Below are 17,742 nucleotides of genomic sequence, written 5' to 3' on the forward strand. Positions count from 1 at the left end.
AAAAGCCTGAAATCTTAATGGTGAGTCCACACTTTTTCTGCAAATTGTCATGTATCTACATCCCTTCACTTCCTAGCTACTTATCCACTCTGAATTCCACACAGCTCTGTCTGCCAGAGGTTTAACCTGTGGATGAATGAGGTGTCACTTCAGCAATTTCATCACTGAGGGATTTAAAATGTGATCCAAAAGTATGGTGTGAGACTGCACCTACATAATTTCGTACCACTCTATTTTCACTATTCACCATTCTCTTTTTCATTATTTTTCTCAAGTGATTCATCAACTGACTTAAATCTTCTCACATGACCAGTTCTTTTTTTATTGACATACAATATTAATCAGTTTCAGGTGTACAACATAGTGGTTTGACATTTACGTATATTGTGAAATGATCAAGTTAAGTCTAGTAACCATCTGTCACCATATAAAGTTATTACAATATTGTTTACTATATTCCTTATGCTGTACAGCCAACCTGGACATATTTATTTTATAGCTGAAAGTTTGTACCTTTTAATCCCTTTCACCTATTTTGCCCATCTCCCTACCCTCCTTCCCCTCTGGCAACCACCAGTTTGTTCTGTATGTCTGTGAGTCTGTTTCTGTTTTGTTATGTTTGTTTGTTTTGATTTTTAGATTCCACATATAAGTGAAATCATACAGCATTTGTCTGTCTCTGCCTGACTTATTTCACTTAGCATAATACCATCTAGGTCCATCAGTGTTGTCACAAATGGCAGGATTTCATTCTTTTTTATGGCTGAGTAATATTCCATTATGTGTGCATGTGTGTACCACATCTTTTTTAACCATTCATCTATCGATGGGCACTTAGGTTGCTTCCATATCTTGTTTATTGCAAATAAAGGCTGCAAAGAACATAGTGGTACATATATATTTTCTAATTAGTGTTTTCATTTCCTTCGTATAAATACCCAGAAGTGGAATTGCTGAATCACAAGAAAGTTCTATTTTTAGTTTTTTGAGGAACCTCCATGCTGTTTTCCATAGTGGCTACACCAATTTACATTCCCACCAACAGTGCACATCCTTGCCAACACTTGTTGTTTCCTGTCTTTTTGGCAATAGCCATTCTGACAGGTGTGAGGTGATATCTCACTGTGGTTTTGATTTGCATTTCCTTGATGATTAGTGATGTTGAGCATCTTTTCATGTCATGCCCAATTCTTTATCTAATGATGGGATCAGTTCCACTGGAAGCACATAAACTGAGAGTGATGAAGGGTGGTCTCCTGGGGGGAATCCAGATGTGGTTAACAGAAGAAGAGTGAATAAATGCCGGGTGGCAAAGTCAACAGATATTTACATCATGTCTTCCTCTTGCTTTTGTGGGTTTTTCAAACCCTTGTTTTGCTGAAACACATTTTCAGCTAACTTTCTTCATATCTGAAAATGTCATCATTTGGTTCTCATATATGTTTAACAGTTAGTATGGACATAGATTTTAGGTTGAAAATCATTCCTTTTTAGAATATTAAAGATGTTGCTTTATTGTGAGGTAGCATCCAGTGTCACTAGGCTGGTTTTAATTTCTTTGTAAGTCAGCTTCATTAGTTAAATATTTGAAAGCTTTTAAGAGCTTCTTTTCCTTATCTTGTGTTCTTAAAATTGTCCAGAATCGTTTTTATTCATTGCACTGGACACATGGTACACGTTTAATCTGATATCATGTGTTTTTCATGCTAGGGAATCTTAGAATTTCACAGTACTACTGAACTTTTTACTTCAGTCACATTTTTAACCTCTAAGATCTCTTTCTTTTCTCTGATATTTCTGTTTTCAAATATTCTTTTGTGGACTTGCTATCTTCTTAAATCTCTTAAATTTCTTTCTTTTTTTTAAATTTCCCTATTCCTCAAGATACCTGACTCCTCTTTCTCCTGTATTTCTCTGGTATACTTGCACCTTTAAACTCTTCTCTGAACCTTTCCTTCACAAGGACAGAAGGTGATGAGACCGTGCTCCTTGCTTCCCTCTGCTACTCGAAATCCGTTACTTCCAGCCCCTTTGAGGCTTATTCCATCCAGATATATCACCATCTCCCACTCCTCCTTGCCGTCACCTACCAATATCATAGTCATTTCCCCACATTCACAAAAGGTTTACCTGCTCCTCCATCCCAAGTCTCACCGTTGTTCTTGACAATTTGAGCATCAGTGGACAATCCATACATCTGGATCTCTGTGGGTTCTCTGGTTTTGGGGCTTCCCTATCTCCAATACAGAGATTACAGGAGTTAATGAAGGGACCCCTAGTGTTCCAGTATCAATGGGCTTTTTGTCTGGTAGAGAGGTTTTGTTGTTGTTGTTGTTTTTATCATGCTAAGAAAGTGCCTTTCCATTCTTCCTTAATTAAAGCTTTTTTAAAGGAACAAAATTAATTTAGTTTTATTAAATGCCTTTTGGCACTTGATATCAAGATGCTCTATGGTTGTTGATGATCCCTGAGGACCATGGTTGATGCAATGAATCATGTTAATTGGTATCCTAATGCTGAAACATCCTTGAGTTTGTGAAGTGATAATTCAGTCTTAGGGAGGGCAGTTAATAATAAGCCTTATGTTTTCTAAATTCTCAAAGCTTCCTTTTCCTCACTATCCTTCTATCCTACAACCCCCTGACCCACCCCCTGTGGCAGGCTCCTCCATTAAGAATATGCCTTCTGGGCCCCCATGGCTCTGGCAAAACCGTATGTGGAAGACAGCTGGCAGAAAAATTGGGCATTTTTCATATCCAGTTTGAAGAATTTCTTCAAGAAAAATTAATGCTTAAAACTGAGAAGAAAGTTGGACCTGAATTTGAGGACGATTCTGAGGATGAGCAGTTTGCAAAACAAGAACTTGAAGAGCTTGCAATTCAGGCCAATGTTACAATTGCAGAAGAAAATACAAAGAAGCTGGTAGGAATATTAATACTCTCCTTGCAGATAACTGTGCTTATTGGTGTTACTTTGGGGGAGAAGAATATAAGCTGATTCACTTTGTTATATAGCAGAAACTAACACACCATTGTAAAGCAATTATACTCCAATAAAGATGTTAAAAAAAAAAGAAAGAAACTCTATAAAGTTTCTAAGAAAAAAGTAGCCCATAAAAATCATTTAAGAGTCATCCTCCCCATATGTTAAATACAGATCTTACTTAAAAAAATGGAAAAGCAGGGCTTCCCTGGTGGCGCAGTGGTTGAGAGTCCACCTGCCAACGCGGGACACACGGGTTCATGCCCCGGTCCGGGAGGATCCCACATGCCGCGGAGCCGCTGTGCCCATGGGCCATGGCCGCTGGGCCTGCGTGTCTGGAGCCTGTGCTCCGCAGCGGGAGAGGCCACAGCAGTGAGAGGCCCGCATACCGCGAAAAAAAAAAAAAAAAAAAGGAAAAGCTTTTCCTGACAAGAGTGTTATATAGCATTTATTTGGGACTATGCTATTTGATATGTCTGACCTAGAGTGTAAGGTTTTCCGTTATTGTGTTCTCTGTTTTCTATTTAACGTCATAAAAATTCTGTCCCAGCACCAGTGGAGATCCCAAAATATTAATTTCTAATGATGCCTCATAAGAAAGTTTGTATATGTCTCTTAGGTGTTTTCTATCTGGAGGTATAAAGAGAAAGTTCTTAATTCTAACTCACTTTTTAACCATTTCTGATATAGCTGGACCCTTTTCTTCTCAAATGATCTCCTATAAATGGACACAGGTACAGATTATATTCCAGATGACTGCCTGCCTGGCCCATCCTTTAATCAGGATCTAGGTTGAATAATTATAAGATAGACGACAAAAATCAGTTAAGCTTTATAGGTGTGTGATGTATATTGAACAAGGTTTTAGTAAAAATGATGAGACAGGTATCCTGAGACCATGTATGAAAATCAGTCATGCTAATTGCTAGTAACTCCTCTTAGCAATAGTAAATATCATTTAATATTTAAAACCATATTAAATATTGGTTTAAAGAAAAGAGCTCAGATTTTTAAATGTTTATGAGCAACAGCATGAAAAATGACCTGAGGGACTTCCCTCATGGTCCAGTGGGTAAGACACCATGCTCCCAGTGCAGGGGGTCCAGGTGCGATCCCTGGTCAGGGAACTAGATCCTGCATGCATGCTGCAACTAAGAGTCCGCATGCTGCAACGAAGATCCCGTGTACTGCAACTGAGACCCAACGCAGCCAAAATAAATAAATACATAAATACTTTTGAAAAAACTGACCTGAGGAAAACAGGTCTTATCCTAATCAACTATGTAACATAGTATTATTTATTAATATACAGTTTTAAATTTTTGTTTTGTTTTCTGATTTTTGTTTGTAGCCTCAGGAAGTACAGCTTACAGAAGAAGAAGAAGCAATCAGATTAAATCTAACAGAAAATGAGCCATTGCCTCCCGAAATCCTTGAAGCAATTCTCTCTGAGTGGTGGTTTAAGGAACCAATACGGTATCTTAATTTATATGCTTTTATAAATTTATTGACTTTTATTTGATTTATTCTTAAAAGTTAAAAAAGTAATCCAACATAAATTTAAGAATTTTCTCCTTTACTCTCATGTAAACTAGTGATTCCACACATTAAAAACATCTAGGGGATTATTTAGGGACTTCCCTGGTGGCGCAGTAGTTAAGAATCCGCCTGCCAATGCAGGGGACATGGGTTGGAGCCCTGGTCTGGGAAGATCCCACAGCCATGGAGCAACTAAGCCCGTGTGCCACAACTATTGAGCCTGTGCTCTAGAGGCCGCAAACCACAGCTACTGAAGCCTGTGCGCCTAGAGCCTGTGCTCCACAACAAGAGAAGCCACCGCAATGAGAAGCCCGCGCACCACAACAAAGAGTAGCCCCTGCTTGCCGCAACTGGAGAAAGCTGGCATGCAGCAATGAAGACCCAATGCAGCCAAAAGTTAATTAATTAATTAATTAATTAATTTTAAAAAACATCTAGAGGATTATTTAAAAAATACTGATGCCAGGGACCCCACCCCAAAATAATTGAGTCAAAATCTTTAGAGGTGTGAGGTTGGGGCTGGGGCATTGGAGCTCCCCAGGGGATTATAATGTGTAGTTGTGATTAAGGATCCATATTCTAAACCTGTGTACACTCATGATGTACCAGACTCTTTGCCTTGTAGTCTTTTAACAATTAGTTAATTCCACTGTCAACTTAAAGAATAACGTACAACCTGAGGGTTGTGAGTTTAAATTTTATTCAGGGTCTTACTGAGGACTATAGCCTGGGTGATAGCTCTGAAGACCTGTTCCAAAGAGGTAGGGGAGGAGCCAGTACACATGTATGAATTTCTTGGCTAGGAATACATGTAGTTAAGCATATATCTTGGTAAAAGATTGATGCTAATCACGAAGAACAGATATCCCAAGTTAATGATTTTAGTGCTTTTCTGTGTATGGGAAAATGCAAGAATCTGGGGTCATTGAAATTCTTCCTGAGATATGCATTTAACTATCTAGGGGACTGTTTATCCAAAGGACAGAGTGCCTCATCCTGTTTTTTCATCCTGAATTCTTTTCAGGGTACGCTGTCAGTAGGTGACTGCAGTGGGTTGCGACTTAACCCCCGTATAACTGGTTGATGAGCAACGCTCTTTGTTTTTGTTGCAGTGGTTGTTCACACCGCTAAATAACTGTCCATAGTCTCATCCCTTTACCAACAGCCAGGAACAAGCCTGACGCCAGACAGGACAAACTAAGAATTCCAGGCCACCACAGTTGAAGGCTTCACCTCGATTTCCTAACCAGAATCTCTTACCTCGGTATCCACCAGACGAAAGTGAAATGATACTTACAGTACAGATAATAGCAAACACTTATATGGCACTTACTGTGTGCCAGATACTGTTCTCCTATATTTTATTCATATTAATTTCCTTAATCCTTACAACTGCCCTCTGGGACAGAAAGTTTTATTTTCTCATTCTGGAGATAAGGAAACTATATCATAGAGAATTCAAATAACTGGCAGGTCCCAGTCCTCCTCTGGTCACTCTCTTTCACTTAGTCCCTGGCTTAACTAAGTAAGTGGGATTATTAGTCACTTTAATTTTAATTTCTTGTCCCCTAAATTAGATCAATAGTCATAGTAAACTTAGGCATGTTGCTGGCAGGGTTTTTCTTCATTAACTTAGCTCCTGACCTCACATCATACATTAAAAAAAAAAAAAGCATATGGATTGAAGAAAAGTAAAAAGTGAAATTGTAATAGCCTAAATAAAATAGCTGAATATTAGCACTACATTAAAACTTACTACAATGAAGACTTTGTAATAGCATAAGAAATTTTACTATACAATGGTTAAGTTAAAAAAGAGGATACAAAGTTATTTATAATATGATAGAAAGTTGAACAAATGAAGAACCAACTAGAAAGAAACAAAACAAAATGTCAGTAACCTCTTGGATATGAGGTTGCAGATAATTTTGCCCTTTTTTCATGACTTTATTTCTGATTTTTCTATAGTGAGATTTATTGCTTTTATAATCAGGAAAAAACATGTTTTAAAAAGGCATCTGTCCTAGAGATCTAATGTAACTAATTACATTAGTTACATTACTTAGGTTTTGTATGTGAGAAGCAAGAGGGAGTTGAAGGATGTCTCTGAAGTTTGGCACCTGGATACTAGTGAGTCAGAGGAAGAGCTGTGTGGAAGGGTAACAGTGAGCATGATTTTTTGACAGTATGATGCATATATAATTCCTGAAGGGCATTCAGATGGAGAAACTAGGCAGCTTGTTGAAAATTCTAAATCAAAACTCAGAAGAGAGTTTGGGTGTAGGGGTAAAAGATTTAGATGTCATTGACAAAGAAGTAACAGCTAGAACAGAAGAGACTTTGCTGAAGACACCTCTAAAGAAAACAACACATATCTTACGGCCAATATATGTAAATTTGCCCACTTAATTAGAAAGAAAACAACATTTCTAAATGACAGTTAAGAGCTGAAACTGGGGCCTCCCTGGTGGCGCAAGTGGTTGAGAGTCCGCCTGCCGATGCAGGGGATACGGGTTCGTGCCCCGGTCTGGGAGGATCCCATATGCCGCGGAGCGGCTGGGCCCGTGAGCCATGGCCGCTGGGCCTGCGCATCCGGAGCCTGCGCGTCCGGAGCCTGTGCTCCGCAACGGGGGAGGCCACAACAGTGAGAGGCCCGCATACCGCAAAAAAAAAAAAAAAAAAAAAAAAAAGAGCTGAAACTGTCAAATGTTCATGAAAGTCCTATTCCTTTGAAGAAGAAAACATATATTTAAATATAAATAGTTAAACCAAATTTGAGATAAACGAGATAAACTTTCATTCAAAAAGGGACCAATATTAAATCTCTCAACTAAACCAAGCCAGGTTCTCCAAGCCTGATTGTTTTTATAAATACTCCCTAATGAAAATGTGTTAACATTCCAAGTTATTTTCATGATTCTTAAAGTTTCATCATACTTGAGCAAGTTTGATGATCCTGTCTGAATACGATCATCTTACACATGAGCCAAGAAAACGTTAATAATTGTCGCTGGTTACAAAGGGAGCCAGGGAAGAGGGTTATGAACTTTCCCATGAAAAGAAACATCATTAGAAGAAAAATGACTAAAAGGTAAGGATTCTCAATAAAGGGGTAGAGGGCAGCCAAGTTAACTCTTTATGTAAAATGGTGACACAGTCATTAGGCTGGTCACTCGTCCCAAGCAGAGAACTTATTTTCTCTTTCCCTGTGATCTTCTCACAACTTTTAGTAGGCTTCTAATTAATAGTAATTGTCTATAAACTGATTGACAGTACTTTTATACTATAAATATAAGTATAAAATATTATCATTTTAATCCAACTCAGTACATTTGGGAGAAGAAACAGCATGTAGAAATATTAAAAAAATAAAAGGTACTATAGGAAACTGTTTATTCATTGGGTGTCTTATGTAAAGTTGAGAGTTATCAGTACTTTTTTCATTTTTAAATCAATATTTATAATATAATATTTTAAGCCAATAAAGTAAGTTATGAAATTTCCACCTAGTTCCACAGGTTTTGTATTAGATGGTTTCCCGCGATATCCTGATGAGGTCCAGTTTCTGGGGGAACATGGGTTTTTCCCAGATGCTGCTGTTTTTATACAAGTTGACTATCAAGATGTTTCTGATCGCCTCCTTCCTACCCAAATTGGAAAGTGGAAAGTGAAACAAAAGAAGAAATTAGAAAGGAAAAAACTCATCAAAGAAATGAAGGCAAAAATCAAGGTATGTATCTGTTAAAAAAAGCATAAGAGTAAATGTGTTCAGCATTTATCCAGTTTATAAAGTGGTCTTTACAAAAATGTAGTTTTCTGATTTTAATACCACATTCAGTATGAAAACATTTTCATCAAATATTAAGACAATTTATAATTAAAGAGTTAAGAATTATTTGAGGGCTTTATGATTATCTACATGTTAATGTTTCTCACTCCAAGGCAAGTAAAATTAAAGATAGTGGTAGCACCACAGTATCCTTATACCAGACACTGGAGCACAGTTGAAGAGGCAGCAAGTGGAACAGACCTTGAAACACAAAGAATTAAAATTTTCATTGACTTTTTCACTAGCTCCTGGAATGGTGACACCATCCATCAAGGCCGTTTTAGCCTGTAGTACAACAAATCCAGGTATTAGCTTATAACATCGTTTCTTAACTGTAGTCTGAGAAGTTTCCATAAAATGTTCAAAAGTGTCATAGAGAACCTAGCAATTTCACTCCTAGGAACCTATCTAACAGAAATGAAAACATGTCCATGTAAAAATTTGTATGTGGAAGTTCACACAGCATTATTCATAATAGCCAAAAAGTAGAAACAGTTCAATGTCCATCAACTGATGAATGGATAAACAAAATGTGGTAAATATCCAGATAGGGTCCCTTGGCTTCCAGCCCAAGGTGGCAACATAGGAGCCTCCTGAACTCAGTCCACTCTGAAAGAAATCCAGAAATTAGCTGAGTGACTCCTACACATTGGGCAAATGAGAAAATACCCACATCACCTACATCAAAACAGCTGCTGCTTGAGTGTCTAGCTTCCAATCAGCCTATGCTGACTGTGATCCTCCCATTTGGGACACTGATAGGTCATGGTACCCCCTCAACTACTGGGAGCCACTAAAAACAAATAAAGTGGCTTAAACAAGTACAAAGGCTTAAGAGATGGCCAAGAGCTAGGGCCAGCCTGAGCTGTGTTCATCTTCCACACAAGACAACTCTGTCAAGACAGGGAGAGGTGACTATTTTATCTAATGGGCAGAGACCAACACACAGAGTCAAAGAAAATGAAAAAACAGAGAAATATGTTCCAAACGGAGAAACAAGATAAAATGCCAGAAACATACCTTACTGAAACAAAGATAAGTGATTTATCTGATAAAGAGTTTAAACTAATGGTCATAAGGATGCTCACCAACGTCAGGAGAACAATGCATAAACAAAGTGAAATTTTCCAGAGATAGAAAATATAAGAAAGTACCAAACAGAAGTCACAGAGAAAATAAGAAAGTACCAAACAGAAGTCACAGAGCTGAAGAATACAATAACCGAACTGAAAAATTCAGTACAATAGCAGACTGTAGACACATAAATCAGTTTAACAGAATAGAAAGCACAGAAATAATCCCATGCATATATTGTCAGTTAATTTATGACAAACTAGCCAAGGATGTACAATGGGGAAAAGATAGTTTCTTCAATAAATTGTGTTGGGAAAACTGTATAGCCTGCTGCAGAAGAAGAAAATTGAAAACCTACCTTACACCATACACAAAAATCTACTCAAAATGGATCAAAGACTTGAAACACAAGCCCTGAAACCCTAAAACTCCTATAAGAAAAGGGGATAAGCTCCTTGACATCAATCTTGGCAATGATTTTTTTTTGATTTGACACCAAAAGCAAAAATAGATTAGTGGGACTACATCAAACTAAAAAATTTTCTGCCCAGCAAAAGAAACCACCAACAAGATAAAAAGGCAGTCTAGGGAATGGGAAAAAGTATTTGTAAATCATATGCCTGATATGGGATTAAAATCCAAAATATATAAAGAACTCATACAACCCAGTATCCAAAAAAATCCAATTTTTAAAAATGAGCAAACGAACTGAATAGATATTCTTCCAAAGAAGGCATACAAATGACCAACAGGTACATGAAAAGGTGCTCAACATCACTAATCATCAGATAAATGCAAATCAAAACCACAATGAGATATCACCTCTCACACCTGTTAGGGTATCTAAAATCGAAAAGACAGGAGATAAATGCTGGTGAGGATGTGGAGAAAAAGGAGCGCTTGTGCACTGTTGGTAGGAATGTCAACTAGTACAGCCACTATGGACATCAGTATGGAGGTTCCACAAGTAATTAAAAAATAGAATTACCATATGATCCAGGAATCCCACTTCTGGGTGTATATATCCAGAGGAAACAAAGTCATTATCTCAAAGAGATATCTCTCCTCCCATGTTCATAGCAGCATTATTCACAATAGCCAAGGTGTAGAAACAACCTGTGTCTGCCAACAGGTGAATGGATAAAGAAGATGTGTGTATACACACACACACACACACACACACACACACACGCACAATGGAATGTTCAGCCATGGGAAAGAAGGAAATCCTGACGTTTGCAACAACATGGATGGACCTTGAGGGCATTATGCTAAGTTAAATAAGCCAGGCAGAGAAAGACAAATACTGCATGGTATCACTTGTATGTGGAATCTAAAAACAAATCAAACTCATAGAAACAGATTAGAAAAGTGGTTGTCATGGGCTGGGAGGTGTGGGAAATGGGGAGAAGTTGATAAAATCGTACAAAAGTTCAGCAATAAGATGAATAAGACCTAAGGAGCTAATGTATGACATGATGACTATAGTTGGTAATACTGTACTACTGTATAATTGAAATTTGGCAAGAGAGTAGAACTTAAATGTTGTCACACACACAAGATAAATATGTGAGGTGACGGATGTGTTAATTAACTAAATGGGAGAAGTCCTTTCACAATGTATACGTATCAAATCTTCACGACAGATATTTTAAATATCTTACAATTTTATAAAGCTGGAAAAATAATAAGTAAATAAATAGCATATTCATATAATGGAGTAGTATTCAGTACTTTTAATGAATGAACTATTGATACCCCCTACAATATGGATGACTACCAAAATCATTATACTGAGTAAATGAGGCCAGGCAAAGAAGATAGTACATACCCTGTGATTCATTCCATATGTATGACATGTCTTGAAAGGACACATTTATAGATCTGGGTTGAGTAGAAAGAATAGGGCTTTCAAATCTGGAACTAGGAAGACCCAGATGGGACATGAGAACAGTGTTAAATTATGTGACGGTCTTTTATACTGAAGAGAGTATGTCGTTGTTCCATGTGGCCACAGGGGAAAGGAGCACCATTGGTAGGAGGAAGGTACCGGGAGATGATAATAATGATTATTAGTAAGACTTTCCAAAAAGAACAAAGACTGAAGGCAGTGAGCTACTTGTTAATAGATAAGCATAGACTGAGTGGACATTTGGCAGGGAGAGTATGGAAGAAAGCTCTCTTTGGTGTCAGAGGGCTAATCAGTTAATTCCAATTTTGAGATACTGTGACTTAAATTACTGAATACATGATCACAACTCGATACTTATTAAATTATAAACAAAGTGTTAAAACCATGAAGTTCCTCTGTCACTGCTCAGACACAGTTGTCAAGTTCTTTTCATGCCCTCTAAGGGCATTGCCATCCATCCCTTTGCTCCACCACACTAAGATTACATGTCCCAGGCCATCCCTGTCCCACACAAAATCAAAGCCAGTCTCTCAGCCATCCAAGAACTGTGGAAGTCAGGAGAGAGGTGTGGCAAGATGCCAAGCTTCACACCATTCTACATGACATCCTTCCCTTTTCTGTTGCTGATCTCTGAAGAAAATGGGCCAAAGTGTCTGCCAGGCAAGAGGCTCTACAAACATGAGAATGGAAAAGAAAGAAGAGGACATACCAAAGCGCAGTTACATGTTACCTCCTTGTGGGATCTGGCACCTGTAGACCAGTGTTCTCAGAGACCTCTCTGTGCTGATGGAAATGTTCTGTATCTTCACTGTCCAATACAGCAGGCACTAGCCACACATGTGGCTATTAAGCAGTTGAAATGTATTTAGTTGGTGAGGCTGAGAAATCAAATGTTTAATTTTATTTAAATAGAGCTGCAAGTGACTTGTAGCTGCCATACTGGACAGAGCAGCTCTAAAGCAATCAAGCCCCAGCCTAGACATCACATGCCCTCAGGATTTTAGGGATATGGAACAGGAAAGAGCAGCTTTGCTCCTTTCTTCTCATACCCACAACTCTGACCTGGTTCAGGTTCTTTTCACCTCACACCCAGCACTCCTACGATGACCTCCTAATTGTCCTACCAGACTTCATATCTGGGCCCTCCAGGCCATCCTTCGGGCCACCTGATCTTCCTAAAACTCTGTTTTGATCAAGTCACTCTGTTAAGATCTGAACTCCTCAGTCTGGCCTTTAAAGCCCTCCCAATCCTGTTCTAAACCCTCTTTCTAACTTTATTTCTCAGTTGGAACCCTCCTTACAGCTCCATCATACAATGTGCTTTTTCATACCCTTATCTGGGAGTTTCTTACACCATCCTCACATCCTCACCATCCTCACACTAGCTGTGTTATACTATGTGAATTAAACCTTCTGACTTTATTAACTCATCTATAAAGTGGGATAATGCTGTCCGCCTTGCAGTATATTTTGAGCAGAAAATGAAAGAATATACATGTGCAGTGCTCAGAACAGTGATGGCATCTGGCAGACATGCAATAATTAGTTAAACTTCACTGACCACTACTTATTTGAGTGAAAGGATCAGAGGAAAAACAGACTCATGATATGTGTGTGCTTTATTATACATACTTTGCATTTCCTTTTGGTATATACAGTGGTTTCCTTATATGTTATGAAAACACAAAGGAGACTGTATTTTCATAACTCTACAGTTAAAGCACCTATGGTAAAACTCTGGCTTTAAAAAAGGAAATAAGAGTTTTTATAACTCTTACCCTCTGAAAAGCTACAGAATCTCTCTGGGGCTCATGAACTATATTAATTTGATTCCATTCAGCTTTAGAATTCTATCTACAAATATTTCTTGCATGTCAACAAAACATAAGTTATCTGAAATGTATACTCAGTAATTGTCAGATAAAAGGAGCACAGTCCTGATGGCCTAGACCGGAGCCCCCAGGGCATGTCTTTAAGGCACTTCTCTGATCTCCCAGTATTTAAGGGGACTCCAGTTTCAAGAGTCCTGAGCCAATGAACCCCCAAACCCAAGGGTTGCTAGTTAGTTTTCATGCAAACCTTAAGGTCATATCAAAGGACCCATTCATTGCATTAGATTTAGAGACCCCTAGAAAGACTGGAGGACTACCTATACACCATATGTGTGAATGCATCCAAAGTACATGTGCTTTTCTCGCATGGATTCTTTAAGCAATTACATCTTAATAATATGATGAAAGATTATCAAACATTTTCAACAAATAGCCTCTAAGTATTTCCCTGTTTCTACATGTACAAAATCCACCTCTCCACCAAAGGAAACAAATAAGTAATCCATTTTGAAAAGGAATTCTAAAGTTTATAGAAAAAGTGACTGATCCCAAGTACCATTTATCCCTCTGGAGGGAAGTAGCTGATCAAGAGGTCCAGAGGTCCAAAGATGTAAGTGACATAATTACCACTATCACATGCCTTTCTGGAAAGTATCCTTCTGCCCAAATATTATTCCCCTTTGGGAAAAAAAATTAATATATAGAAAGTAATTTTAGGGCTTCCCTGGTGGCGCAGTGGTTGGGAATCCGCCTGCCAATGCAGGGGACACGGGTTTGAGCCCTGGTCCAGGAAGTTCCCACATGTGACAGAGCAACTAAGCCCGTGCGCCACAACTACTGAGCCCATGAGCCACAACTACTGAGCTGGTGCACCTAGAGACGATGGTCCTCAACAAGAGAAGCCACCGCAATGAGAAGCCTGTGCACTGTAACAAAGAGTAGCTCGCCGCAACTAGAGAAAGCCTGCATGCAGCAACGAAGATCCAATGCAGCCAAAAATAAATCAATAAATTTTTTTAAAGAAAGTAATTTTATTATTATCCATTAATATTTTTTAATGTCTCTTTCTGTAACAGGATGACATGATTTCTAAAAGAAGGGCTGAACTTACAATAGAGAGAGAGAAAAAAAGGAAAGGAGGGGAGGTAAGTAAATAAAATTGCTTTTTGCAAAAAAAAAAGGACACACACATATTTAAAACATATGTACTTACACATATATAAAATCTCAGCAATGTAAAATAAAAAGATGCATAGAAGTCTTTTTTAAATTTTTATTTTACGTTGGAGTATTGTTGATTTACAATGTTATATTAGTTTCAGGTGTACAGCAAAGTGATTGTTATACATATACATATATCTATTCTTTTTCAGATTCTTTTCCCATATAGGTTATGACAGAGTATTGAGAAGAGTTCCCTGTGCTATACAGAAGGTCCTTGTTGATTATCTATTTTATATATAGCAGTGTATATCTGTTAATCCCAACCTCCTAATTTATCCCTCCCCTGCACCTTTCTCCTTTGGTAACCATAAGTTTGTTTTCTAAATCTGTGAGTTTGTGTCTGTTTTGTAAAGAAGCTCATTTGTATTTTTTTTTAGATTCCACATATAAGTGATATCATATGATATTTGTCTTTCTCTGCCTGATTTACTTCACTTAGTATGGTAATCTCTAGGTCCATCCACGTCTCTACAAATGACCCAATTTCGTTTCTTTTTTGTTTTATTTTGTGTTTTGTTTTTTGTTGTTTTTGTTTTTCTGGTACTCTCTTTTTTTCTTTTTTTTTTTTAAACGTCTTTATTGGAGTACAATTGCTTTACATTGTTGTGTTAGTTGCTGCTGTATAACAAAGTGAATCAGCTATACGTATACATATATCCCCATATCCCCTCCCTCTTGCGTCTCCCTCCCACCATCCCTATCCCACCCCTCTAGGTGGTCACAAAGCACCAAGCTGATCTACCTGTGCTATGCGGCTGCTTCCCACTAGCTATCTATTTTACATTTGGTAGTGTGTATATGTCCATGCCATGCTCTCACTTCAACTCAGCTTACCCTTACCCTTCCTCGTGTCCTCAGGTCCATTCTCTGCATCTTTATTCCTGTCCTGCCCCTAGGTTCCTCAGAACCTTTTCTTTTTTTTTTAGATTCCATATATATGTGTTAGCATACAGTATTTGTTTTTCTTTTTATGACTTACTTCACTCTGTATGAGAGACTCTAGGTCCATCCACCTCACTACAAATAACTCAATTTCATTCCTTTTTATGGCTGAGTAATAGTCTATTTAATATATATGTATCGGGCTTCCCTGGTGGCGCAGTGGTTGAGAGTCTGCCTGCCGATGCAGGGGACACGGGTTCGTGCCCCGGTCTGGGAAGATCCCACATGCCGCGGAGCAACTGGGCCCGTGAGCCAAAATTACTGAGCCTGCGCGTCTGGAGCCTGTGCTCCGCAACAAGAGAGGCCACAATAGTGAGAGGCCCGCGCACCGCGATGAAGAGTGGCCCCCGCTCTCCACAACTAGAGAAAGCCCTCGCACAGAAACGAAGACCCAACACAGCCAAAAATAAAAAATAAATAAAGCAAACTGTCAACAAGTAAAAATAAACACTATTAATATATATGTATCACATCTTCTTTATCCATTCATCTGTCGATGGACATTTAGGTTGCTTTCATGTCTTGGCTATTGTAAATAGTGCTGCAGTGAACATTGGGATGCATGTATCTTTTCATATTATGGTTTTCTCCAGAAATATGCCCTGGAATGGGATTGCTGGATCATAAGGTAGCTCTATTTTTAGTGGGGTTTTTTGGGTTTTTTTTTGTTTTTTAGTGTTTTTAAGGAAATGCCATACTCTCCTCCATAGTGGCTGAATCAATTTACACTCCCACCCACAGTGTAGGAGGGTTCCCTTTTCTCCACACCCTCTCCAGTATTTATTGTTCAAAGACTTTTTGAAAATGGCCATTCTGACCCATGTGAAGTGATACCTCATTGTAGTTTTGATTTGCATTTCTCTAATAATTAGTGATGTTGAGCATCAAAAAGATACATAGAAGTCTTGTTGGAGATATAGAGTTTATGTACAAGTTCTGAGATTATATATCATTTTTTTTTTTTTTTTTTGGTACGCGGGCCTCTCACTGCTGTGGCCTCTCCCGTTGCGGAGCACGGGCTCCGGACGCGCAGGCTCAGCGGCCATGGCTCACGGGCCCAGCCGCTCCACGGCACGTGGGATCCTCCCGGACCGGGGCACGAACCCATATCCCCTGCATCGGCAGGCGGACTCTCAACCACTGCGCCACCAGGGAAGCCCTATATATCATTTTTATTTTCTTTACTCTTTTTTGGTATTCTATAACTGTTTACAATGAACTTTTATAATCAGAAAAATGAACATTTTTAAAAGAAAGAAAACCAAGATGTTTAAATAAGGTGTTTAAATAATCTAATACAGGGCCTCCCTGGTGGCGCAGTGGTTAAGAGTCCGCCTGCCGATGCAGGGGATACGGGTTCGTGCCCCGGTCTGGGAGGATCCCATATGCCGCGGAGCGGCTGGGCCCGTGAGCCATGGCCGCTGGGCCTGCGCATCCGGAGCCTGTGCTCCGCAACGGGAGAGGCCACAACAGTGAGAGGCCCACATACCGCAAAAAGAAAAAAAAAAAGAAAAAAAAAAATCTAATACAAAATATAATAATACTACATTAAACTATGCTTCTTGTGGATTTTCATTTGTGCTTTTCACACTTCAGCTCATGCTACAGGGAGATAGGCTGGGAGCTTGGGAATAAGGTCTAGACAGAGAGCCTGTGAAGTTGTGCTGGAGCTAAAATATAGCTTACCTCGAGATAAAGAATGGAATGGGGCAGAGCCTGTAGACGCTCAGAGTCACATACTGTGAAGGATGTTCAATACAGCTCCTCTTTTCCATCTGCTGATTTTTTGAAAAGATAAGCCTTGAAGATCATGGATTTCGTTTTGTTTAAAGAGGAGCTAGTCCCCAGTTGACCTAGCTGACCCAAATGCTACAGCCAAGCAACTCAGATGAAATATTCTATCTTATAGACAAAATAAGATTTTGTAAGTTAGCTCTTCTGAGACTTAATCTTTTATAAAAATTGTCTCTGTATCTCCCACAATTAATTTATACAAACTGACTTTTGGAAGACAATTCCTGAGATTTTTTTATGAGAGTTCCTGAGATTTTTAATGAGATTGTCTGAGATTAAAACTGTGTATTTTTTTAACTTTTTTGATGGGAATTTTATATGTACTGCTACTACCCCAGACAAGGAAAGACTAAACACAGTGCAGCATCTCAAGGATCACTTAGTGCAATTGTTATAATCAGTTAACGTGACAACCTGAGTTGAATCCATCCTGACTCCACATGGACCTTGGAGCTTGCTTTCATGCACAGAACCAGGGGTCTTCTCATCATTTGCCTCTCTGTACAGAAATATGCAGTTTCTTGACTCACCTTTTTCCCAAGCAGTTAGGGAACCATATGCAGATAAAGCCCTTCCCAGGTTTGTCTTCTCAGCCTTAACATTATTGCCTTTGC

General features: G+C 38.7%; 1 protein-coding gene across 1 annotated transcript in view; it reads left to right on the forward strand.

Annotated features, from left to right (window-relative positions):
• AK9 (adenylate kinase 9) overlaps positions 1-17,742 on the forward strand; it is a 105,596-nt gene that overhangs the window by 64,840 nt on the left and 23,014 nt on the right. The window contains exons 22-25 of the mRNA XM_060114541.1: positions 2,662-2,922; positions 4,334-4,458; positions 8,032-8,251; positions 14,245-14,313. Of these exons, the coding sequence (XP_059970524.1) occupies positions 2,662-2,922; positions 4,334-4,458; positions 8,032-8,251; positions 14,245-14,313 (675 nt within the window). The remainder of the gene's footprint in view (positions 1-2,661; positions 2,923-4,333; positions 4,459-8,031; positions 8,252-14,244; positions 14,314-17,742) is intronic.

This window comes from Mesoplodon densirostris, chromosome 12 (assembly GCF_025265405.1).
Source record: "Mesoplodon densirostris isolate mMesDen1 chromosome 12, mMesDen1 primary haplotype, whole genome shotgun sequence".
In the NCBI taxonomy this organism is placed as follows: Eukaryota; Metazoa; Chordata; class Mammalia; order Artiodactyla; family Ziphiidae; genus Mesoplodon; species Mesoplodon densirostris.